Here is a 27,802-nt window from a genome sequence, read left to right as displayed (position 1 = left end):
CTCACTGACGATGGAAATGTGTAGCAATGCAGACAACCCACCAGGAACAGCATCCCCCCTTATTGCCAGTGATTGCCTCCTTCTCAGAACAGAGCAATGTCTGCCAGGAGCACAGGCATACAGAACATGGACTCTGGAAGCCACGGAGCAGATTAGGAGGCCCTGAATTTACAGGGGTGATAAAGAACTGCATTGGGCTTTGTTGAAAAAGCAGGGCTGGCAGTGCACAGGACAATTCACCTGAGCTGTTCCAGCCACTCTGGCACCAGCCAGAGCCCTGCACTTCAGCAGCAGATACAGTCAGAAAGAATGGCTTTATCTTAAGGTAAAATGTCTTTATTTTGCATACAGTGACTAAAGGGCAGGCTGCATGGACTCTCTGGTTTGAGACACAAAAGACTGGGCTCACTCAGGAAGAGCTGCTGAAGGGTGGACCTTTCTCCTAGGAGCTACCATATCAGAATCATGAGAAAACAAAGCTGACATCTTGAAAATTTCCAAGCAATAGGCACATCCTGGGAGGGTCTCAGAAAGGATGTTCCTGGTTTCCTGTACCGACAGTGGTATCTAGGCAGGCACTGAGGGCATGTAAGTGTGGCAGGAAGCCACCAGTCTGAGGACAGGATAAGGCAAAGAAAGGCTGGCAAAGAGCTGAGCCAACACAACAATGCTTCCCAAAACAGGGAGGGGCAATAAAACACGTTCATGAGCTTAGATCTCCTCACTCTCCAATCATCTGGTAATATATTTAGCAGCTATAGCAGGAAGCATCTAGGAGCATATAGGAACAGGTATATGTGTTCATTTAAGAATCATTAACTAAGCCTAGCAATCAAGAGTAAGCAGCCATACATGAGATGTCAAAAAAAGACAGAAGCAAGGAATTGTTCTTGGCAAACACAAGCCAACACACGATCTACTGACATTCAGCATTCCCTTCCTCTCAAGTCACCCTACAGAGTTTGTCACTTGAACTTATTTCCTAAAATAAAAATAACAGTATTTAAGGACCTTACTAATTGGCACCTGATATGTTTCTGAAACTTGGGTGGGGTAAACACAAAGGTTGATTTTATTTTGGTAAGTATTTCTTATCCTAAAAGAAGTTCTTTCATGTGCAACGTTTGACAAACAAATTTAGATACCACATTAATATTTAAAAGGAAGTATTCTCAGTTCAATGCTGAAAGCATCTGAAGATTCAGCTTCATGATTTATTTAAAAAATCTTAAAAGGCCATGAACATATTTTCACTGGAAGCAGCTGCTCTTAAGGCTACACAATTAATACTTACGGAATGCAGAACGTGACATATTACCTCAGATTTCAGCAGTAATGATCTACATAACAATATAACTTTTTAAACAATTTTTTCTATCAACTGCAAGACAAGATGGTGATCTTTCTAAATCATTGCTTTCTACCTAGCCATAATGAATCCAAGTCCACCCCACTAAACAGAAAAATACCATTACATACAGAAAATCAAAGAATCAAAGGGATAATGATCATGAGCTTTACCTAAGACTTATCAAATTTGAAGGAAAAAAAATAACATGTTGGTTATGGTTTACTAGTTTTGAATAAACACTTGAGAGAGAATTGCAAGGCAAACAATTGAGAGAGAATGACTGATTCACCCTCTCTTTAAAAAAAATATTTCTCTTTAATCCTTAACTTGGCCCTAGAGGAGTCAAATTACAGCCATTTTATTTTGTTTTGGTTCAGGGTTTTTTGTTTTTGCAGTACTATAACCTAGCCTAACACTGCTACATTACATTCCTTTATGACTGAAACTGAGGCCAGAAATTAATGATTTAACCAGAATTTGAGAAATCAAGGTAAACAATACTTCGTACCATTAAGTTAAATTCAAGAATTTAAGAATCTTATCAGTTTCCACACCTGAATTTACCATTTCATTAATAAACATTTCTTCAAGTATATGTCTTAAGACAAAAAAATGAGGTTGCATTCTACAGTACATGGTCATATTTCTGGATGTAGATATGGACATAGGTTATTCATACTTTGACATTGTGCAATTACACAGTTCTTGAAAAAACCGTGCCAAGTCACCTTTAAATGTGATATTAATTGCAGATTAATTGAAGAAACTAGATAATATTTTTAAGAATGGATTATGCATTATGTTTGTAAATTCAGTTTAAAAGAATACTTAAAGAGTAAATTTTGTCTGTATAAATACTTCAGTATACCATTAACTCTCTCCAAACACCAACCAGTATGTTGATTCCAACACTGCAAACGAAACTAGTAGGAGTCATAGACCAGGTTGGCAACTACATAGAGAAGTATTTTTCTGAGGTTTCTTTAGTTCTTTTATGTTGTTTGGTTGGGGTTTTTTTAATTGCACAGAAATTCAATTATCTTTTTCACAGTTAAGAGCATTTTGCTGGAAGTTTGCAAAAAATTACTTCCAACTTATCTCAAGAATAACTGTATGACTGTAACTACATGCCACCTACAGCTGTGCCTCTAGAGGTACTTGTTATTTTTCTGTCAGAATGGAAATCTTTGTAATGAAAAAAATGAAAATCTGTAGAAGACTAGAAGAACAAAACTGATTTTACTTCTTTAGTCTCAAAATATAAACCTAAATCATATCTCAAAGTAATCCTGCCTTCAGAAGAAATTCTGACAAACCTACTTGACTGACAAATGCTATGCCTTAAGTGTTCAGCTAATTTGATAGTTTTGCAAAAATAAACATTTGCATTATTGTAATTACTGTCTAAATTGAACTGTGATCTTTTTATAGCCTATCTTCTTTCACAAAAAGAAGCCTATAAGCTTATTCACCTGAAAGAGATTATATTCTTCAACTATGACCACAGCTGAACTTTCATATTTATAGATATGCTTTTCCTGCTATTTAAATGACTACATTTGCAATTTCAGAAGCGTCTCAAAAAACCATTATTCCTCTTCTAGTTAACAGTACTTCATGTTGAAGTGGTCTCACTACTTTATGATTATTTTGATAGAAATATATTTTAATTGTATTTGATTCCTTCCCTTCAGAATAACAAATTGGTACACTTCCCTGTCAGGACAGCTCCTCCTCCAACATTGCAAGAACCATAAAAATCAAGTGAAAAATGCATAATTCCTCATTTTATTTCATGTTAGACTTTTTTCCAATTTATATTTAAACCCTGGATCAGTTTCAGAGTCTCTCTAAGCTCAAGTTGTGCCCAATTACTAGCACAGAGCTTTACAAGAAGAAGCCACCTCAGAAGTATAACTTTAAGAAGGATCAGCAGTTCAACCTGCCCACGTTTCTGAGGATGGCCAGGAGAGGAAGCACTGCTAAGAGGTTGGCATCACGTTTCTGCAGGGTGGGGAAATAGAAATATGCCCCTGAAGCACGGGCTGCCCACTCCTTATTTGTTTCTTCCCACCATTGAATAGGCTCTACATTATGAATCCAACACACCTAAAGCCTGAAATCATTACAATTCAAACAAAAAACTTTTTTTTTTTGAAGTCTATTGAGTACTTCTTCAAGTACTCAAAACTGACAAGAGGCAATAGCAAGGACATTCAGCTATTAAGTGCAAAACTGCTGGCAACTGCACCTCCCATCAGCATCCCTTCCAGTCTTACCTGGTAGATATCAGAAAGGCTGCTGCTTCCTGAATCACTAGTGATGCTACATCCTGAATGACTAGATGAAACGTGGGTCACCTGTGGGTGGAGACTGTCAGTAAGGTGCAGCTTTGTGAAATCTGCAGGAAGCTATAGGTGGAGCAGAAAAAGCATCATTACAATTTGAGGGAGATACACAGCAAAATTAATTCAAATCATATATGTCATACTTTACTCTCTGCCAGTACCAACTATTTAAGAAAACCACTGGGGCTTGAGAATGCAGCATAAAAATTTAGAGTTATGCAGCTATTTTAACTCATGCAGAGGTCAGCAAAATACCACCAAATTGTTGCAAATATAAGAGATTCAAGAAAAACATGTATCTGAGGACAAACATTAGTGAAGCAATATGCCAAAACTCTTCAGTAGCTTGCTGTGGGGTTTGGATAGAATTAAAATGTATATGAATATTGTGCTACTTCCAAAATCAATGGTTTCCTGCAGGATAGGAGTTAACAAGGGAGTAAAGTCACATACATCTTTAAAAAATCAACCAGCACTGCTCTGGATTTGGTAAACTCTTGTTTCTCAAGTTGACAAAATAGATTAGAGACAAGGAAAATCCAAGTCACTGAGCTATCCATTATACTTTGAGCCAAATAATATGACAGCAAATAGGAAATGTGGGAAGACAAAGAGCTATAATCTTGAAATTAGTTGGCTCACATGCAGTGCTGAAGAATGAATTGAGACAGTATATTTGATCATTTAACAATCATTCACCAAGATTTGTGATGTATATTTCTACTACTGCTTTATGCCCACAGCTCCCATGAAAATCTTTAAGAACTGTAAACATTTCCAGACTGCAGAAAGCAAACTTTGACAAAGTAAAATATTTGCTGTCTGAAGAAATATTTAAATGCTATTTCAGGGGCAAATTACTCTTCTCCCCAAGAAGCCTGTATCCCACAGCTAGTTAATAAAAGTATGTTAATGTATCAATTTTGGTGTGCAATAAATTCTTCAATAATTAAAACCAAAAATCTTTGTTCATTAATTTTGTTTCAAATCAGACAAGGCAGATTCTCTCATCTCTATGGAGTTGTGTTTGTATGAAAAATGTCACATGCAGTGTGTCCATCCTTGTCAATTATGAATGCTACCTTGGTGCTTGCTCTCCCTGGATGGAAATGGAAATAAGACCTCATTCAGCATTAAGAGAGAATAAGCCAATCAGTACAAAAGGTTAGGGAAAAAAGTCACTAGAGAACATGCTAGAAAAAATTATTAGCTCTATACAGCTAAAGATACTGAATGATTTTACTGCTGTTTGCCTTGTTTAGTTCTGTTTGTGGAACACGCCCTGAAAGAACTTTGGCTTTAGGATTTGCAGTGAAATTACAGACAACTGCAAACCTTAGTCTTATTTCGACTGACTGGCATTTCCTATTCTAGTACATCTGAAAAGGATTTCTTCATTATCACAGAATGACTGCATCAGTGATAGCAAAAATGGCTGCATTTTAAATAATTCTTTCCTAGTATCTTACTGGAAAGAGCAGCTAAAACCAGCAACCAAATACTAATAATCCTAAAAAGCTACAGTAAGCCCAGAGCTAGATTTGATCTTCATCAACAAAGAAAAGGCAATTAAGAAAAGCAATACTCTAATACACACAGCCATGAATGCTGCCTCCAGAAAAATCTAGTTATGCTCACTACTGTTATTGAAGTATCAGAAGGAGAAAATACAGCACTATGGACTGCATTAATATCTGAGGTCTTTGCTGCTTTTCTTTTCAATCTGTAAATTTGAATTATCACATAATGGAACCATATATACTGATATTCAGGCCACTATACAATTTTTTTAAATCCTTTTGAGCCATTCTGCAAGTAAGTACATATTCCATAGGTAGAATGCAAGGGAAATGAACTGCCACAGCTTTTGCAATGTGTTGCTGACTGCTTCTCAAAGTACAGTCTCTTGCAATTGAAGAAGCCCACGTTTATTTCAAAGTAGAAATCCTACACAGTATTTTAAGATACAAGCACAAATTGTCTAAGATTCACACATTTAATGATAACTTACACAGATATATTTTGAGGGTTTTACCTTTTATAAAGCACTAAGTATTGCAATCCCAAATAAATATTAACTCCATAGGGAACTGTATATGAACACAGTGTGGCACCCAGCCAAACATGTTCAATTTTATAGTGCCCTGCAAATATCTCCATGTCATTAACAACAGCATGGTTTTTTATCAATGCATTAAAAATTTTAAAGAACCTTTCATCAAAGCAAATCCAGTTAGTATGTTAAAAAGTTAAATCGAACTATATTTAATATAACGATTGCACTCAGTGTTTTAAATGAACAGCAGGGATTTGTGTGTCACTACTGCACATAAGGCAAAAGGAAGAGGCAGAGGATTCCACAATAACTGGAAAACACTGCAAATAAAAGCAAGCCTTCTGAATCTTTTTGGCTGCAGACAATCAGCTGAATGCTTGGTGATTACTGGTTTCAGAGCAACTCCTCAAGTCAAAGCCATGCTGCCTGAGCTGGACTTGCCAAGTGGTGACAGAAGATCAGAAGCAGGCATTTTTCTTTAGGCAACCTAACTAGTCACTTTGATCCTAATCAAATAGGACTATTTACAAGCAGAAAGCACATGCTCATATCTTTGCAGAACACTACATCTCTGTGCTACATGCCCGAGAGCAGCATCCACTTCAACTGCCCTACCCCCCAAAGTTAAGGTGAGAGACTGAATGAAGAAAAAAATAAAATACAAAAATTAAATAAGCTGAAACATTTAAACTGTAAACGCAATGAAAAACGTGTGTGACAAATGCATACATTTCTATTTTAGTCACGCACTGCTGTTTAAAACACTTCATATTTGCATTGCACACAAGGGAGAAAAAAGTAAAGTACTGATGACAATGAAAACCCACATCTGCTTAAGTCTTACATGGAAATGTGGTGGGCTTGACACCAGATGCCCACCAAAGCCACTGTGTCATTTTCCTCAGCTGGACAGGTGAGAGCAAATACAATGAAAGGCTCATGGTTAAGGACAAAGAGAGATCACTCACTGTCGTGGGCAAAACAGACCCAATTTGGGGACAAATTAACTGAATTTGTTATCAATAGGATAATGAGAAATAAACTCAAATCTCAATGACTTTCTCCCACCCTTCCTTTCTTCCAAGGCTCAACTTCACTCATAAATTCTCTACCTCTTCCCTTGCAGTGCTGTGGAGGGACAAGGAATGGGGGCTGTGGTCAGTTCATCTCACTTTGCTTCTACTGCTCCTCCCTCCTCGGGTGGAGGACTCTCACACTCTTCTCCTTCCAAAGGAGGCAATTCTCCATCATCATCACCTTCAAAGTGAGCCCTTCCCACAGGCTGCAGCTCCTCACAAATTGCTCTGGTGTGGGTCCCCTCTGGGGTCATAATTCCTGCCAGTAAACCTGTTCCAGCGTGGGCTCCTCTCTCCACAGGGTCACAAATCCCACCAGGAGCCTGCTCCAGCGTGGGCTTTCCACAGGCATCCACCTGCTCTGGTGTGGGTGTCCTCCAAAGGCTGCAGGTGGAATTCTACTTCCCTGTGGATCAACACAGGCTGCAGAGGGGTACAGCTGCCTCACCATGACCTGCACCACAGGCTGGGTAAATCTCTGCTGGGGCACCCAGAGCACCTCCTGCCCCTCCTTCTGCTCTGACCTTGGTGTCTGCAGGGCTGCTCCTGTCACATTCTCACTCCTCTCTTCTGTGGCTGCAATTGCAGTTTTTAATCCCCCTGTCCCTCTCCCTTTCTTATCCCAGAGGTGCTGCCACTGTCACTGCTGAGTTCAGCCTTGGCCAGTGCAGGTCTGTCTTGGCACCAGCTGGGTTTGGCTCCATCAGACATGGGGGCAGCTTCTGGCAGCTTCTCAAGGAAGAAGGGTTGGCCCTGTGGCCCCACACTACCAAAATCCAGCCACACAAACCCAATACCAGGCAAACCCTTTACTCTTGGAACACATTTGGTGAATGTTTTTCAGGTAAGCAGAACACAACATTCAACAAGCAGCAAAAAGCTGGTCTACCCCAAACCAGGATGTTTACATCCAATTTCTTACTTGCATTGGAACAAGATTAGAGAACCATCATGAAACACACTATTATAACTCTGAAAAAATTTCCTAGGAACCATCTCCAGGCAGTTTTAACTTCATGGCAATAGGTATGTTTGCCGTGCTACTGAGTATCACATTATTATTAAATTATTAAGCACTCTGTGCTTGTATTGAGCTATTGTTCCGTTCCATAGTTTAGTACTGACTTTACTATTTAGTATAACAGTACAAAGAAAAGTTTTCTTGTTACATTTACACAGCTAGATCTAGCACATGCTATATCTACCAGACCACAAGCAGGATAAGAAAGTCTAAGGACCTACCCCTGCCTCAGAAACACCACCCCTCACAGACTGACACCACCACAAATGGTGTCAGAACTGAATTCTCACTTTTATCTTGTTTTACATTTTCATAACATTCATTAGTTTTAAGAAGTTATTCAAAGTAATAAGGATCAAAAGCAGCTTGTATATTTTACATAACAAGCACCACACTTAAGTACAGCTTTGCTGAAGCCAACACCTACAATATTTCTTAACTTCATTACTGAACACCTTTAGTCACACCATCAGAAGGAACTGGCACACAGAGTAAAAACGTAGCAGGGTAATTTAGAAAAATTAATGCATGATTTGTTCTTAAGTAAACATAGTTTCAAAACACAGTATTTGTACACTAGTTTAAATAATTCATAATCATTAAAAAGGTCAGAAACTGTCCTGACAGCCTAGTCTCAAGCACAACCTTTGTAAGTGACAAACATTAAGGTAATATATGCATAGCTCTAATCACGTGTAACATGGACAAAAGTTTCTAGCATAAAACATGACCTGATAAAATAGTTATGATCTAAGCCCTAGTTTTAATTTGACAGAGGTGAAAACAGTATTTTATATTTATAATGTAGCTATTAATACACAAGTATACCTACATAAGTACACCCATTTATACATATTGCACACATGGATAGAAACCAGAGTTAAAACAATACATCTGGGAACTCCCAATTTTTACTTCTTGAAAACCCTAAAACCAAAAAAAAACTTAAACAATTACGTGAAACTATCTTAAGGGAAAAGATATACATCCATTTAGAACTGTACAATACCATAAATCCTATCACATCTTCCCATCTTAAAAGCATCATTTTATTACTTCCACCCTCCAAGTGAATCACCATGTTATGCATGCAAAACTAACAATTACTTTGCTCTGAATATGTTCCTCCTATTTTAAGAACATTACTATTTTCTCCTACCCTACAGCATGCCTTTCATTATAACAAAAGGCATCTTCTACTCAAAGCAATTGCTGGGCTTATCTACAAATACAGTATATAAAAAAATTAAATAAAATTTGGAATTTTATTTTTTAAGTGCAGTTATATGTGAAAACAAGTATAAATGCAACAACGTGAAAGACAAACACAAGAATGTCATTTTAAATTACCAAATGAATTCTAATTAGAAAGCTTCAATATACCACTCATTTTAAGGCAAACAAAGAAACAAAGCATATAAACAAAGTCTTCTGCTGAAGGCTGCTCAGCACTTTATGAAAGATTTATAAAGCCTGCAAAGTGACTGAAGCACATTTGCAAAAAAGATGGGATTAAAGAGAGCAAAGGTGTAACATTCTGTTATGCAATTCCCAATGAATGATTTTATATGTAAATAAGTGCCACTGAGACAGACTGAGCAAGCAGACATAAAACAACACAAACTATCACCTTTAAAGCCTCTATTTCCACTTTCTGAAATTAAAAAAACACAAAAAAGCACTGATTCTTCAACCTCCAAACACCTGCATCTGAACACTTATTCTATAGCAGCTCTTTACTGATAAAAAAATAAAAGCTACTAGACAATAAAAGCCACCATAATAAATATTTTTTAAAGTTTTTTATTCCTTTTTCACTTAGTCCCACAAACCTAAGGAAGTAAACTACAATGAACTTATTTTGGGATTCTGGGTTTTTTTCATGAAGAGAGAACAACAGCAGGCAAATAAAAGCAATACTGTGCCTTAGTCTTCCTCATTATTTTTTTCCCCACCCAAGATAGAAATCCTGAAATTTTTATTGCACTATGAAAGTGTAGATCACAAAGGCAGTATTCGTCAGTATCCTATAAAATTATTAACACTTAATTTCAATATTTTATAGAAACATTTTTTATATTAAGGGTTTGTACATCTGTTGTATTTTGTATTTTAATGCTATGCCCATATTTATGGTATTTAATAAGATAAGGAAGAAATATTTGTAATAATGCTGGGCATTCATCAACTTGCTATTTCAACATAATTCTTTCACTAACCAAGAGAGACATCAAGGAAAACATTTTTATGGTTGAGTGATTTTAAACACAGCAGTAAATGTAAGTAATTACAGAATAATAAGGTAATTTCTATCGATTCTGGCTACAGACCTGATGCAGGCTGACATGTCCATGCAGAGTTAAATTTAAACTAAAAATGTAAACTACATACAATTAAAATTAGGATGCAATTCCCAGGGAAGCAGGATTTCCTTGCACCTAGGGGTGGAAAAGACTGAGAAGCTTCTATATATTTTCTATGAAAACTTCTGCAAGACTTAAATAAAAACCTCCTGACTTGAATTATGTCTTCTGTACAATCATTCGCTTTACACAACAATACCTCATGTATTTTTCACCTCCAGAGTTTCCTTACATAGACATTCTTCTGTGAAACTGTGAAACTTCATAGACACCTAATCTTAAGACTGTTCTTCATCTGGAATCCAGCAAAGGACACAACCTGTGTTCTGAAAACATTGCATGTAGATGCTTCTGCTGTTAAGCAGTTGTTTGTATACAAAGCCCACAGAAGAACACCTCTAACAAAAAACCAAACCAAACCAAAAATAAAAAGAATGAAAAGTATTACAAGGGCCTTTCCCAAGCTCTTAATTCTTTCCTCCACTGATATTTTGCTATAGCTAACCTCCCAGAAAAACTATTCAGAGGTTCAAGCTATTGCAATGGGAGCTGCCGGTCTCAGGGAGAGAGTGGGTGAATGCACAGGAACTTCATTCTGCTTCCCTTAGGAAACACACACTGACTGCCACTTACTGCACATCTCATACCCTCAGCAGCTAATCCTATGAGCACTTCATGCATCAAATCCTTTGCTTGAAGGATTATTGACTTCTGCAGAGAGACAGGGGTGGTAAAATTTCAATGGGTGTCTGGGGAATGAAGAAAAACCTCTCAGAAGTAACTCTTTTTAAAGAAAAAGTAAGAAATACATCACTGAAACATGTTTATTTTAACCACCTTCTCTGCTGTATGTCTGAATGTGTCAGCATTTGTTCTTCCTTTTGGAAGTATTTGAATCAAAGATTAAATGCAGCATTTCCTATTAAAAAGTATCTTCTTCAGAAAACCTGGCATAAACACTATTCCTTCAGGAAACACAAATGTCAACTTATTGGCAACAGCTCAAATGAAGTCAGGGGGTGAAAAAAAGAAAAACTGTTTTATACAGGTGTTTACAGCACCAGTGAACCCCAAATACAAAACAAAAGCCAGCATTTGATTTGAGTTCAATCATGCTGAACTAAACTAAGTAACGTTAAACAATTTTCTGAAGTTTTCCTCAGATTTCTGAAAATCCAAACTCAAACATTTAAAAGATATAAATGATGTTTAGAATGAACAATATAAACATGCAAGATCAAAATACTTCTATTCAGCATTTACTCAGAAGCCTGTCTCAAAAAATATCTGGTTAAAGTGTAGCTTCTTCACTGGTCAACAAATGATAATTCAAAGGATAATTTTACTTTTAAAATATGGTTTTAAAGTTATAGTAGTTCTGCCACAGGCATCAAGCTAAAAAGACTGTTCTACAACTGTTTTGACAGTGCATATATATTTAAGTATCAAGAACTCTTTGACATCCTTAACCACATGTTTCTACATGGTCTCATAGTTTTTGTTCCATACAGTGCAATGGAAGTGAAATCTTCAAGAAGGGAGTTAAGTAGGATTTTCAAATTTCAAAATCTCCTTTTTTTTCTTTTTATTGGTTTTTAGAGGGTTTTGGGGGTATTTTTTTTGGTTGGTTGATTTTTTTTGTTTGTTTGTTTGTTTTTGGCTTTTTTTGGGTTTTTTTGTTAAGTGTCTGGTATTTTTACATTATTTGATTGCTTTATTTCATCAAGTGATCAGATTTAGGTCCAATCCTATTCTCAGTCTCTTTGAACTACTGTGAGTAGCAGAATCTCTGTTTCAGTGTATTTTGTGCCTATATTAAAAGAGTCCCTATTCCATAGGGATACAGCCTATCACTCTTGGTTGCACCCTGTTGTCCCCCCAAGAATTTGCATTTAAGTGTCCTGACAGAGGCTGCACAGCCACCTCCTCCCACAAACTAACAGCTTCCCAATAACACTGAATAAAATTGGGAAGGGAATTCATCTTGTGGAAATCTACATAATGAAAACCAACAAGCAGGGACAGGCACTCACTGATGACTGCTTTCTAAGTTGAAGGAAAGACTGTTCTGAGGCATTTCAATTGACTTCTGAAATATCTCTAGGGAAAGAGAGTGGAAAACTGAGTTCAATCACTGAACTTCTGTAAAGGTTTCCCATTACTTGATATACATGGGCGAGAAAATAATAAAGCTTGGCTGTGCAGAGATCTCTCTTGGGAATAACTGATTTTCATACTAAGAAAATGCATGTTCCAGTTGATGTTTTTCCCACAGTAAGTATTTCTAAATACTTCCTTTTGTGGCTGTTTGGGTGCTTAATACACTGAGAACTACTGCTGGGTTGGAAACTCAATGGCCCACTTTCAGGGCTTCTGGAGGCTTGTAAGGTTAAATTTTGAACTCTTTGGCCTATTACAAGTGACTGTGGGAGAGGAAGGAACAGAAAACCTGGTCACAAACTTTGTTTCCACAGGAAACAAGACAAAAGATTCATGCCTAGGAAAATAAAAGCAAAAAAAAGTTCAAGAACACTTTAGTTCAAGAACACTTTATGTGGGCACATATGTTTACAGGAAATGTTAATTTCAAACATTTTCAAGGAAGATGCTTTAAATCCTGCAGAATATTTTAAATAAATAATAGAACACTTGTGTATATCTCATATACAGACTCACTTTGGATTACTTACAGAGCGGTCTCACAAGTGGACATGGAGGATGCTAAAAAGCAATCACACCAGCAGGGGTAAAAATGATGGCACCCAAACCCAGACTTCATTTTCAGCTTTAAAGCACTGCTCAGAATTGAAAACCACAACAGAAAAGTAAAGAGTTTAGCCCAAAGGTGCAAACATATATCCTGGGCACATCTCAAATGGTTAAAGCAGAGACCTATGAAATGCCTACAGTTCCAAGCGCTGAAGTCTCCCCATCAATAGGCTGTTCTTACACCACACCATGTGTTGGTGGTGGGGTTTTTTATACCTGATCACAGAATACTTCACAATTACAGCATTCTAGCCACTCTAACAAAGCTTAGTGAAGTTTTTTAAACATTGATGAAGTGATTGCTCAGTTTTGAACTGAAGCCATTCAACCTGAACTACTGCCCTTCAATATTGAACTACATCACTGAATTTTACTGCACTGAGCTAACTTACAAGAGTAAAAGATATGTTAACTGATTCTAGAATAAAGTAAAGTAAATGAAGGGCTACTTCAGTTATTTTCTTAATAATGAGATATGAAAGATGGATATACAAAATATCTTAGAACTCCACACTTTTGAAGCGGAGGAAAAAAACCTCTTGGCATCACTGTGCAAAAAGACACTGCTGATAACAAGAGATGAGCAGTAGGAAGAGATGTGAAATCACACACTTTAAAACAAAAACCAACAGCCTGGGAAATTCCCTGTCAGAAATGACTGTGAAAAAGTTTCCATGTATTAGCTGATCAGAAGGTGACTGAATTGTTCAGGTGATGCAGCAGAAGGAGAACCCAGTATGATCACAGCATGCATCCTCCAGAAATACAGTTCTGGGCTCTTCTCCACCACCCCAGCAGAGACCTCATTTGGAAATTTTGCACACATTCCCAGCTGTGTGTTTTAAATAAAGATGGCTTAAAGCCATACACATACATACAGTCAGAAAAAAACTATCAGGATTATGAGAAGAAAAACTAATACTTGACAAAGTGCAGGAAGAGCACAGCTTTTTCAGCCCACACTGAGAGAAAGATCACTATGCAGAAATAGAAAGGAGGAAAAAAATATTTTCAGTGCAAGGCAATGCAGGTGTAAAGCCTAATGAGCAGGAAGCTGAAAGAAGGCTGCTATCTAATGAACCACAGAGACTCTCCAAGCCAGACTCTACAGGAGCCGTGGTAGAGAAGGCTTTCAAACTGAAGCCAGGCAAAGTTATGAGTGTGCTGCACAAGTGTGTAATGGCAGTGACCCAGAAAATTCTTTCCAGATCCATGTCACTCATCCAAGCAGAAAAGTCTGAAGTGAGCCCGTTGTTTGATATACTTAGTGTTCAGAAGCAGACTAACCAACAGAGGAAGAAAAAAGACAAAATCCAACATAACTAACATAAAAACATTTTAGTTGTTCTTATTGGTAGCTTCTTAGTAAACACCTAAGTACTGTGTAAATTCCAAAGAAATTTTTTTAAAGATACAACTATTTAGGGAGTTCCTGTGCATAGATGCAAAAACTGAGCCCTGTCTCCATAAAATACCATATTAATTGAATGAAATTTGATGAAAATTTAAAGAGAGACATGACTAATTCACAAGCAATTAAATGGAAATTTTGTTTGAAGTCTGATGGCTGCAGCCATGTCAATGCCACCCTTGGAGTTTTAAGTAAAGGATTATCTTTGCTTTAGAACATCAAGAAAGAGCTCAGGAGAAAAGTGGGTGGAAGTTTCCACTATTTTCCTTGACTGACAATGGAAGTTGCACACTTCTGCTTCAGCTCAAATAAAAAAAAAGAACACAAAGAATTGTAATATTACAAATGACACACACGTGGACATGAAAGCCCTTGCTAAAGCTTGTTTATCCAAATATTCTAATTGTAGCATTTTTTAATATAAAGAAAAATGTATATTGCCATAATCACTAGTCTCAGCTTGCTAATTGCACAATATTGAACATTTAAAACAATGTTACAATTGTTTTTAAAAGTTGGACATCTACAAGGCAATTAATTTTGATTGAAAATGGGGGTGATGTTATTTTCAAATGTGAATTTCAAAAGAAAGACTGCTTAAAAAAATCTTAGAAGTCTGTAGACAATATTTCTCAGGCCAATGCAAAAAGTAAAAAGGTTTCATATTTGCATCAGAGATAGTATAGGTAGTCTTTCTAATTTTCTGGCTAATGAACAGTACAGTAACAAGATAAAATGTGTTTTAATGACAACCTTCTCTTTTTACATGACTAATGTTGCAAAATCTTCAAATACTATGATTTTACCATAAATACAATTTTTTAATGCTATACTAACATGACTACTAGTCAAACAGCTTTATTACTTATTTTATGAGTTTTGCAAGTGCAAATGTTCTCATGCCATGGCAACACAACAACGGGGAATGTTGCTGTAACACCCCAAGCTTTGCTTGCTACTTTACACCTTTCCTCAGATGGTAGTCAAAGAAAATTAACGAAAATGTTTTATTCCGACATAAGTTTCCAAAACTGTATGTGCTATGATGCCATCATGCATTCCTAATACCTCCATAGTTTCTGTTCTGTCACACAGAGCAAGATTCCAACTTCTATGAACAATTCAACTATTGAGTACTTTAGCCAAAAACCTTATTAGTGTGTCACACTGTGATCATAGGAAGGGAAATACTAAAGGATCATTTTTCTTCTTTTCATCAAGATATCTTTAAGAAGTGCTACAGTGCTCCCTAAATTCTGGAGCACAGTGCAGCAGCAACTGTGCAAACCCATTTAAAATTATTTACATATATCAGCACAGAAACATCTCTTACAGTAATAATATCTCCAATAAATTTTGAAACAACCTGCAGAGATTTTCTTTGTAGTCCAAGTGACATTTACTCAAAGCTGTAATATGTAACTCTAAATTTCATTAGCCTCCCACGTTGTTTTTGTTTTTTTTTTTAATTGCCTAACTTTTACAAATATCCACAACTACATTATGAGATAAGCAAAACAACAACGCCCCAAATGGAGCCTATTATAATCAAGGCTGCTTTGGAGTGAGCAGACACTGTCAATTGAAGCACCATGTTATTCTGCTTAAAATGCTGACATTCATGTGTGACTTTTAGAAATTCATCTATTTGTGTCTGTGCAGGTGTGCACACAGAGTTTAAATCATCCCTTATGCTCCTGCCTTGCGTCAACAGCACCCTAAAAACACGACCCATGTAAAAACTTACATACTCTACTGACACCATGAAATGTTTCAGTGGTGTTTATTTAGGAAGAGATTTTTACATCACAGATTGCCAAGCTGCAGAAAAATGAGCAGTACAGAAATCAGGTTGAAATACCAAGACCAGAAACTGCAGCCCATTCTACAAACACAATCAAGTGACATTCATCTTTTTTCTCCCATCTACCAGAAGTTAAATGCTGGAGTAGTGTGTGCATTTACATGGTCAAGGTGTGTGCATTTACCTGAACTACTGCACTAGGTCACCTTGCAATGACCAGATAATTTGAGAGCCAAACCAACTGCTCATTTACAACAGCACTGAAATGGGGGTAGCTGTTTGCTGTAACACATGGTGCAAGAGATTTAGAAAGTTACTTTCCTAAAAGTGGTAGACATTTTAGTCATTACTACACTAAGCATGTTATCTCTGGATGCTTAACTGAATAAAACCCCAGTTGGAGCATTGAACATCCACTTTAAAAGAAGTTCTAAAAATAATCATGCTACTCTAACTCAGGAATTCCTAAGTTTAGTTTTCCCTGGGTACCATCATCACAGAAGGAATACTAATGTACAATACTAATGGAAGTTGCAGGTGTAGGAATGACATTTAACTGCCTAAACAACCTCTTCCTTCAACAGGAAATAAGTAGATAACTAGATTTTCTATATCCTACTGCTGACATGCACGCCACTGTTTGGGAAACTCCACTTGAGTAATCATTTATTTAGGAAAAGCAGCTGTATTTTTCAGGGACCTTGAAAATATCTGCTAAATGGAAATTTCTAAAAATTCTTTGCCCTGAAATGCAAGAAGTCTCTAATCTTCCCACAAGACACAAAAAACACCACCCCAAGAACAAAATTAAAAAAAAAAACAAAAAACAAAAAAAAAAAAAAACCAAAACCAAATTGTTGTTTGTTTTTGTTAAAACAAACAACACAATGAAAAAAAAAAACCAACAAGCAACCAACAAAACCCCCAAAAATTCCAACAACAACAATATTATCAACTATTGAGAACCTATTGATTTGAAAATAAGCAAGACTGAATAGGACAGAAATTCCCAGAGTCAGATCACAGAAAATATTTGCAGAAGTCATACACCAACAGGCAAGGAGAGGTACACCTAAATACAGGCTTCCATAGCTTTCAAAAGAAACTAACACTGTTCTCATTTTACTTTGATTTTCAGTCTGCTCCTACAGCTGTGAACAACTTCAGTTTTAAAATAAAATGAGTCTTTGCTGCTTTAAAAAAAAAAATCCAGTGAACAACAATTTCCAGACACAGAGTTAATTATTTAAGTAGTACATTTTACTAAGGCACCAAAATCCATAAATTCATGCATTTTCCTTTTCCTCCTGGTTCCTTAAAAGTGAGGACAACAGAAAAAAGAATATTCTACATTATTTATGTGTATTTAAAAAGAAAAGATCCCTCTACAGTTAGCTACTTATTCAAAGGCCAAAAATCCTAGCTGAAAATCCACTGGCCAAGCAAGATTTTCAGCAGGTCAAGACTGAAAAGGTGAATGAGACACATCCCAGTCTGACATTTGCATCTTTCCTGAGCAACCTAGCAGAGAAAAGAGCTACTGCCTGCCAAGAATTTGGAAAATACAGGTTCCTTTTCCCCTAGTTTGTTATCAGAAATACATTAAGATTTAGAGGTCAAGCCATACCTTGATTGGTGAAACAGCACAGGCAAAGAGTGCTTGTTTTGAAGAGCCTTTATTTAGCTCCTTATATGTAACAAAAAAAACCTTACATGTAAAAAAAAAAAAAAAAACAAACCCAAAAGAAACCAAACAAAAGCAGCCCAAAACCAAACAAACAAACAAAGAAACAAAAAAACCAAACAAAAAAACCACAAACAAATCAACAAATTAACAACAAAAAACAAATCAAACCAACCAACAAACAAAAAACCCACCAAAAAACTCCTGAATAAATGAAGAGCTTACTTGGACTAAAATGAGAACAGGGCTGATGGTTCAGCAATCCTAGGATAAAGCTAACTAAGAAATAATTCCCAAAATTCAGTTTAAATTTCACAAAATCTATAATGATTTTTTTTTTCCAACCATGACCAAACACATTCCGATACAATGTCCTTCATCACCCAATTTTCAAGCCATCAATCCCACCACCAACAGCAAATGTATGGCCCAGTTCTGTACCCAGGTTCTCTTTTCCAGGCTTCCCCGTGCTCTTTCAAATCACCCTGCATTAGACCTTCCTGACATTCATGCAACCCCTAGAGCATTTGGCAGGCTGGCAGGCACACAGCAGCAGACAGGCATTTAGGAAACAATGCCATGGATGGAGGCCTAAGAGCACAGCCCAGCTCCCATTCTTCTGGCTCTGCAGGAAGAACAGCAGCACGGAACAGAACGAGCCTATTTTTAACAATAAAACAAGCCAACATGAGCACACGCACAAAGGGAGACCCACAAAATAGAACAACGTCACTTTTATGAAATCATTCTTCCGAGGAGGAATAAAAGAAGAAAGCTTTAAACCAATTCTTCTGGCTTGCAAGGTCACAGTTTGGAGTCAAGCTATAAACTAATGAATCCTACCTAGAAGAGTGCTTGTCCACAGGACCCAGCACACAGCACCTATGCTTGCAAGGGAGTGACAGGCTGCAGTCTCAGATAAAAGGAGGCTGTATTTATACACTGAGGGAAAGAAGTCCCAGGCTGAGGTATTTGACCATCAGGTTCTTGTCTGGGTTTGCAGCATGGTTCCTGGCTGTCCCTATGTCTCTGAAGATCAGGTAACTGCAGTCAGAAAGAGGATGCATTACTGCCACCAAATGCTGGCATATGGTCACCAGCCAAGCCTGGGACAGTTGAAATAAGTCATCTACAGGTAGAAAGCTACAAGGGCTACATGGAGCTACATTTTATGGCATTTGTTAGCTTATTAACAGATCCTAAATGCACATACAATGTAACGTTTTGCTCTTCTCCACATTCTAACTCACAAGCCTGCTTTTCCTCTATTTTGAAAAGCAGCTGGCTCTTGATCCATGTTGAGAAGCTGGAACTGAAAGAGAAGGCTGGTGTTAAACCAGTTTGCATATTCCCAGTCCAAAGGAGAATGGTCGTCTCCATCTGCATCTAAGAGCTGGAAGTATCATGGAGGTATGCATACATTTGAGTGTAGAGAGTCACAACTGTTTTCACATTCAAAGCAAAATCTTTTTGACATTTTGTCAAATGGTTCACAGCTTTCTGCTGTTTACAGAAGTCACTAAACGAATTCAGAAGACATGTAAGGAAAAATCAGAAAATCCATTTGAATTAAAGGAAGGGTAGTCACACTCTATACACCACAAAGGACAGGAATTATGGAAATTGTAGCAGATCAAATTATTTTATGCCTTTTTAAGGTGTTCTGGACAGGGTTTGGAAGGAACACCATATAACTGGAGACATCAACTTGACTGCCTATAACTCAGGACTTGGGAAATGCTAGAAAACTACTCAGTCCAAGCTATGAGGTTTAGCAAGCTACTTCCCATTTAGGAAAATCCTCTTTCACTTTTCATGAAAAGGGAACCAAACATGCCAGGATTTCATGTTCCAACATCTGCAATGGAGACCAGCGATTACAAAAGGACCTAAGGCCTTATTTTTAGCTTTTTGGGCAGCTTAAGGTTTGGGCCAAGTATAGAATGATGCCAGGTTAGCTGTACACCATGAACCAACTGGTTCCTGGCAGCAAGATTCATATTTGCAGTGAGAGCAACCCAAAAGGACAAATATAGCCTTTTGCCCAAAGGACCAACATTCTTGCTAATGGAATTAATTGATTCTTGCAGTCTAGTAACCAAGTCCAGCACCACAAGAGTAAATTACAAACACACACACAGAATTTCCTATATTCCAGTTATTTCACCAAATGTTGCGAACCTTCATCTTTCCCAAGTGACAAGTAAAATCAAATAAATTTAGGCAATAGCTGATTTCCTTCCCTACACCTCAGACTTATTAGGGACCAAGCAGCAGCACTGCTTGTGTTAGGTACTATTATAATGTAAAGCAATTTACCTTCAACATCACCCACATAACAGCAATGCAATCTCTTGTCCTTCATCTGTCCTTCTAGAATCCTCATACAGAACAGGGGGATTGGAAGGAATGATAAACACTCCAATAAATTTTAGCTTCTGGGCACAGGATCAGCTTTCACAAGTAACCCACTGAGCAGAGACCCCTTCAGCACAGTTTATTCTTCTCCTGGTTCTCAGCTGAATCATCACTATCTCAAAATGAACAGCAAAAAGACTACCGGCAAGCTGACAAAACTGGAATAACCACCAACTACCCAATTCTGGGATACCATGTGAGTGCCAGTGACATTTCTGTAACAGACTGATGGATTAAGCATGCCGAGGTTAGAATCCTAATACCTCTGCAGAACCGGTGTCCTGGACATGACACACTTCTCTTGCTCTACAGCTACCACATTCTTAAATGTAATATTGACAATGAAATGTGGTGGGTACATGACTCTTTGGTCAAGGGTAAATCTCAAGACATTCATATTTCGTGTTTCTCAAATCCTTAATATTAACCATATTTCTCAAACACTGGAAACACTGGTTCAGTATTACACTCACTTGCAGAAGTCCTGAAATACCCTATCAAGTGGGGCTTTTTTTCCTCTTTCTAGTAGTATTACTTCTATTAATTTCAAATTTTAGAAAAAGCTACCAAGAATCCATCGGTAATAGTACATTAAAGAATGTACAATAGTAGTCTGGTCATATATCTGCTGCTGCAATTAAAGTATCAAAAATAAAAATCAGATTTTAATAAAATAACCCTAAAATCCTGAAAATCTTGTCTTTATTTCAGTGAAGCAAAAATCACACCCATGTGTATTCAGTGAGGGATTAGTAAAATTAGCTCAGTTTTTCAAACATCAAGGATGCTGTTAAGGGGCAATTTGTAGCAATTTAAAGCCTAGAATACAACAAGGAATAAAAAAATTTGCAAGACAATTGAAGAAAAACTTCAAATAAGCTTTAAAAAAATTACACTTCAGAGTTTCCAGCACCAACATCATGATCCCAGAGTGCTGATGGTCTGAACACACCTTAAACGTTTATGCAATTCTAGTTTCAAATTTAGAAATCACACTTCCTAATGCTCATATTCTTAAATCATTCCTGCTATCTCTTGATATTTCATTGATTTTGCAGACAACCTGCAAAGTTATCAAGTAAAGAAGTATTTTGCAGATAAGCTTCAGTTCATGTTAGCAGCAGAATACAGAACATGAGACATCTCCCCTCGCTTTTGCTGCTGGAGTGGTACCAGCAGCAGTCACGACTGCAGAAAAAAGCAGCACAACTCACAGCATTTTCTAATCCTCTTGTCAGCTACATGTTTCTTTACATATCACTGAGATCCCCTGCCTTAGATAATTAAAAATTAAATTTCCCAAAAAATCTAACTTGCTTCCTCTCACTGGAATATTTTTACCATTTTGTTCACTAAACTGTTGAGTTTACATCACTTGGAAATGAAGTACCAGCATTAAGTATCACTGATTAAAACCCTTGAGCCAGTATTCAGCAAGGGACTGCAATTATTTTGCAGGTGGAATAATGAACTTGAGATACTGAGGCACAGGATTTCCTTGGTTTTCTTAGTGCTTGCTTCTAGTTACAATGGACTTCAAGCTACTCATTGTGTATATTGTGAATTCCATATTTAACTTATTTTTAATTTAGGCTACTTAACACAACACATTATCTCTGCTTTTTAGAGTTTTTCTTCTTCCTATGCCTTTATTAACTCACAGACTCAGGAGCAGGTCAACAATATGTTAAGGGATTTAGGATTTTTTACTTCTTTTGATGTTTGGGATTTTTGGTGGCTCGGATAGTTTTTGGTTTTTTATAATTGTTGGGTACCAGCAGCTCTCAATTGCAGCTAGATTTTCAGCACATCTGATGATCAGGCAGGAGTGCCAACAACTCAGTAATAATAAATAGCTTTAGTCTCGCAGTCTCAAAATAGCATTTTGGAAGAAGCTGACTTTCCTTTTCAGGTTCACATCTGCATTGTGACTATAAATGCCACATTCCAGTATGCAGCATCAAAAACATCACTCTGAAAACACTCCAACAGCACCACTACATTTGGCCACTTTAGAATATAAACCAGAGCCATAATATGAATATGTTGTGAGGTCTGAAACTCTCTTACTTCATAAACTTGGTAAAAAATGTCCTACTGTGCAATATTCTACATCAACTACCCATGTTGACCTGAAAAAATTTTAACTACTTCATTACAGGTAAATGGCAGCCTTTCTGGTATGGTTTTTCTCCACTCACTTTGAAATATGCTGTGCAATCCCCAGGCATTGAAACCATAACAGAAAGATAGCAGGACATCTTCTATGTGCCAAGGATGCTCTCATTGCCATCTCTACAGGTCACTAAATGCATTCACAGTCATTCCTCTGAAACGACCCAAATTTTGCCATTTATAAGCTTTTGGGGAAATCTTCAGTTAAATGCTGTCCTGCAGAACAGGAATTTAGCCAGAGTCTACCACAGATCTCTGGAAGGATGCCAGGCAAGTCACCTAGTATCAACCTTTTGTATGATCATTAGGCTGTGAGTGCCTGAAGTGGGCTGATAGAGAATACTCATGCAACAAAATCCATCCTTTGAATGCTTACTTAGATCTTCCTGTGCTGTGGAATGACCATCTTAAGCTCTCAAAATTCTGCCCTTATGTTTTGCCAAAGATTTGCTTCAGCAGACCTTACTGAAAAATGAAGATAATGCCACCCCCGCAATACCTTAATTATTTGCCTCAGCACTGTAGTTACAAGCTCTTGAAAAGCCACAGAAGAGAATAATATTTATGCTTTTCTCTTCTGAGTAAGACTTGAATAGTACACCATAAACACAACCTGGCCTTTTGAGCAATGAAGCTGGCCCAAAACATCAAACAGCTGCTCATTACAAAGCTATCCACCTCGAGATAAATCTTGCAGGAGATACACGGTCATGCAATTAAAGACTCCATCTTAATGCACTTATAAAGAGGTGAAAGACTATTTCTAATCACATGAAAAATCCACAACCCCTTTATTGGCCTCCAGAGAGGAAATTTTTTTTAAAAATATGCAAATTAAAAGGAAAGGAATAATCAGAAGAGGCCAAACCAGAAATCTGGTTTCAATAAGTGCTAAAAATAAAGGTGCCGAACAACCAAAGATGATAATCTGTATCAAGTCCCAGAGAAATGTAATTCATCAAGATGAACAAAATCATAACCATCAGCAGCTGCAGCAGCTAACAGGTCACTACTACCTAGACAGACCTTTTTCATACATCTATTTTTTGTTCCAGATGTAGACATAGAAATGAGCTTAGCAACTGTAGCCATCTGATCACAACACCACACCTTCTTTCCACAACTTGGTAGTGCAGTGTGATGCTCACTCAAAGGACAAATAACTACATCATCCTACATTTATTATAGGAGTCAAGGAAAAATACTGATGATCTCTTCCAGTAACAGAAAAGGATTTCTAGAATAGTTCTAGATTTCTTAGGAAAGCATGCCAACAGGCACCTTTACTACACATCAAACTAAAATAACCATATTTGAACAATCCCCATTCAAGACTTTTCCTCAAAATATCACTCATTTCCTTCTCTTTCCTCGTAGGGAAGGGACCCCTGGTACATGACCACAAATCTTTTTGAATTAAAATATGGTAAGAACAACACAAACATTTGAAAAATAAATAAAAATACTGCTTCCAATATTTTTAGTAATTCAAGACAGGTTGAGCACATCAAAGATGGCAGCACCCATGACCACTAAAGAAGTGTCACTGTGCCAGCAGCAAAAGTTGTCCTTTAGCCGACTTTATTCCAATTACATCTGAAGTAAAACTACACGTTCTTACACGTTGTCCATAAGCCACTGCAGTGCATTGTGCAATTCATGAGTTGTTAATCAGTACACAGTCATATAAGAACTATGCATCTCAAGTCCCATTTTCACAAGTCATTATACCTGTCAATTTTTTTCATTTTGGTTTTTTTTTAGTTGACCTTGAGTAAAGTTCCTACAAACAACAGATACAAAGGAAAAACAGAAATGAGGTCAAAAGCTAAAACCTTACAAGGACCATCATGTGATTTTTTTCTACATAATAAACCAGGTGTAAGATGCAATGTGTGAAGCTTTTCAAGAGATTGTTTGAACATCCACAACACAGTATTTTTTGCATCATTCATCTTCCTAAAATTTAAGATTAAGAAAATTGTAATGAAAGCCCTACAAAGCTGGTTGAGAGGACTCCTATAACCAGCAAGGACACAGCCAAACATAATGAACTTACTGAAGATGTCCCATCCCTGGAAGAGTTCAAGGCCAGGCTGGATGCGGCTTTGAGCAACTTGGTCTAGTAGAAGGTGTCACTGTCCATGCCAGAGGGGTTGGAAGAAGATGGTCTTTAAGGACTCTTCCAACCCAAACTATTCTCAGATTCCTTTAATTACACAAAATCTGGTAAAGTACATCAAATACAAGAACTAAGCAGAAGTATTTCTGCAACAGCCCTACTTTCATTTCTCTGCCATCTTTCACCCACAGCATAATTTTACTCCCTGTTAAGCAGATGACAGTAGTTGTCTATCAAGAAACATCACTTTCAGATATGTGCTTGTAGCACTGATTCAAACTCCTCCAATTTATGAAATATGAGGCATGTAAGATCAATACACTTGATTGATGCTGCTGACTTTATTTTTTATATTAAAAAAATCTAGGAAACACAAGAGCATTTTTACCCTTCCTCTCTCCATTTTCACCATGATTAAGACAATGGCCAGTTTGCATACCACTTTCACATAACAATAGATTTAAACCATATCCCTCATTCCCTAACTAAACTAGTGTGAAATTAAGATTTAACAGCATTAAGTAAAATTAATTCACAGAAATTTGTGAAACCTAGCACAGGAGATTTTTGCATTCAGTTCCAGATTGGAACTGAATTTTGCATTCAGTTCCAGCAAATCAAGCTGTGAGACTCTGGGTGGGGATGTCACAGAAGTAATTAAGCCTCTCTCCTTGAAATAAGTTCAAGTCAGATATCAATAAAATATTTAGAATTCTGGGAACATACTAACATAAAAATAACTCATTACCAGAAATGATTAATTCAAGAAGTTTTCCCTCTTAGGGAAAGTAAGATAAAGTCTTTATGCCTTGGAACTCCAAACTTCCCTTCCCTCTCTATGAAAAACTTATATCTTTTAGTCTTACCTTCCAAGGAAAATAATGTCTACCTGCTGAACAGGCATGAAAAGTTTCATTGTTAATGCAGTGGTTTTTGCTGAGTTAGTCTGTGTCCTAACAGTTTAAAGTTCTATATAGTCTTTACACTAAGTCTTTTTTTCATGCAAAATCTGCAACTGCATGTCTGATAGTATGATTTCTTTCTCTTGCATATATGGGGACATTTATAAAGCAATACCTTGACCTTTTTCCTTTTACTATTCCTACATTTTAGTCATTTTGGAGAGTGAAATTCATCTCTGTGATTTAAATACCTCAAAGTTATACAACTAGAATATGACAGAGTTTGTAATGTAGAGTTTCTGAAAAGCTAGTTTACTTTTTTCCTTTATCTAGAACTTAATCAACTTAACTTAACTTATCCTTAATCTAGAACTTTTCATTGACATTCTTTGGAGAGGAGAAAGAGCAGGAAAACATATGCAATACATATGCAGCTTTTTAATTTTATTCCTATTTGCAAATTCAAAGTATCCTATTCTATTTCAGCTTCTTCAGTGCTTGAGTTTCAGGAGGAAAAAAGGTGGGTTATGTTTGGGGTTTTTTTTAGATTAAGTTCTAAATATTTCATGAACACCCAACGGTTTGGTTACATGAACTCACTTATACTTAGAACATAATTAACAAGGGAAAGAAACAAAACAATCTACAATAAGAAACTGTGCTATGTTGCTACATATGTAGGAAAAATTCACTGGACACATTCTAAAACATTTCTAGATTACTTTCTGTATTTCTACACAATCAACACTGAATTCTTGCCAAAAAAATGTTCTGCCTTCAGAAAGTTCCTGCTATCACCTCTTCCCACTATTTATGATTCTTTAACTGTATCTGCTGAACATACTGTTCACATTCCCATGTACATTCTAAGACACAGTAGTCACAGAACACACATTCATAAATATCTTCCCAACAAACAAATTTTAAGATTGAAAACTATATTGAATCCTATAAAATCTAGCATGAAGGTTTAAACATTTTAACTGAGCAATAAGGTTCTATACATTTTTATAAAACTTACAGAACCTTTTTGTCATGCAAAACCTAAATTTCTAATTCCTGACACCTGAGGCCTTGTTAAATAATGTTTGCTCTTCTGCTTATGAATGCATTTTTCCCAAACAATAAACACAGGCAGCCTATGGGATTAAAGCATGACAAAGGTGTAGCTGACTCATGGGATCAATTAGAAAGCATCAGTACTTATGCCTTTTGTTCATTCCATGTTTTACTAACAGTTTCTGCATTTCAGCATAAGTGTATCACAGATGTTCAACGCCATGCTACAAGGCAAAACTACACTAGTACCACACACTAGACAGAATAAACCTATTCTTATCATCACCTACAATTATATCACTTGTTATACAGCTTACATATTGCTTTAAAGTTTTAACAAATGCATAATGATTTTAACTGAATGCTCAAAGCCTCCTGCCCAACCAAAGCATGTCAGCATTTTTTCAGCTAATTTTTAACATTCAAAAAGATCCTAGAGAGTTGCCTTTTTTTAAGCTAAAAACAATTTCAAATACAGCCACCGACATTAATGCCACCTCAGGTGCAGCTTTCCCTCCAAACCCGCTATGAAATCCACAAGCAGGAAAGGCAGTGAGCAGGACGACAAGCAGCTTCAATCGCCATGCAGTTTGCCCGTGACAGGTTATTGATAGAACAAACAGAATTTGCAATACTTACTGAGTGTTTCTCCTGCTGGCCCATAGCTCCATGGTTAGCTGGGATTGCAAGTGGTTTCATAATGAAGAAACATAAGCTGAACTGAATTTACACATCATGTACCAATTTCTTATGGATGGCAAGTCACCCTCTACAGCATTAAATTAAAAAGAGGCGGAGGGGGTGAAACCAGGCTGGAGCTAAAAGTGTCACTAGTGGTAAGCTCAAAACCCCCCTCGCACTTGTAGTGCAGAGCAGCAATCCGAACGACGCCGTTCGTCTCCATTTTTGCCACACTCAAAGTCGAAGCGTGTCAGGACGCACAGAGCCTGATGAAACCCTACATATCCAGCATCCATTCAAGGGAACAAAACCATACCCTGAGCCTGAGGAATGGGAAAGGGAAGGGGAGGGGGGGGAAAAAGGACGAAAAAAAAGCTAAAATGGCTGACTGCACAGAGACTCCCTCAAAAAGGCTTAATAGAGTATTATATTGGTCAGGGTGCAGGAACCAGCCTCCAGCACTCAGCCAAGCATTGTTAATACTCCTGTTTCATTTGCAATCGCACACTCGCAAATGCAGCCTCCCCCCTCCCGCCACCACTACCCTGCACTCCCCCAAAAT

The 27,802-nt window shown here is 37.2% G+C and overlaps 1 protein-coding gene across 11 annotated transcripts in view; it reads right to left on the bottom strand.

The window, feature by feature from the left end:
- The window catches only part of RAPGEF2 (Rap guanine nucleotide exchange factor 2), a 184,654-nt gene that overhangs the window by 42,374 nt on the left and 114,478 nt on the right, over positions 1 to 27,802 (bottom strand). For 6 of the 11 annotated variants that reach the window (XM_071431977.1, XM_071431967.1, XM_071431968.1 and 3 more), the window contains one exon: positions 3,631 to 3,762. The exons of 2 other annotated variants lie outside the window; for them this stretch is intronic. In XM_071431977.1, coding sequence (XP_071288078.1) covers positions 3,631 to 3,762 — 132 coding nt within the window. Of the gene's footprint in view, positions 1 to 3,630; positions 3,763 to 27,198; positions 27,682 to 27,802 lie in introns of those variants that run through there. 3 more of the 11 variants (XM_071431974.1, XM_071431969.1, XM_071431976.1) reach the window with 3 other exon arrangements.

This window comes from Agelaius tricolor, unplaced genomic scaffold (assembly GCF_023055355.1).
Source record: "Agelaius tricolor isolate 1412-34295 unplaced genomic scaffold, bAgeTri1.0.p SCAF_8, whole genome shotgun sequence".
Lineage (NCBI taxonomy): Eukaryota > Metazoa > Chordata > Aves > Passeriformes > Icteridae > Agelaius > Agelaius tricolor.
The sequence above is the reverse complement of the archived record's forward strand: the minus strand, read 5'-3'. Positions and strand labels throughout refer to the sequence as shown.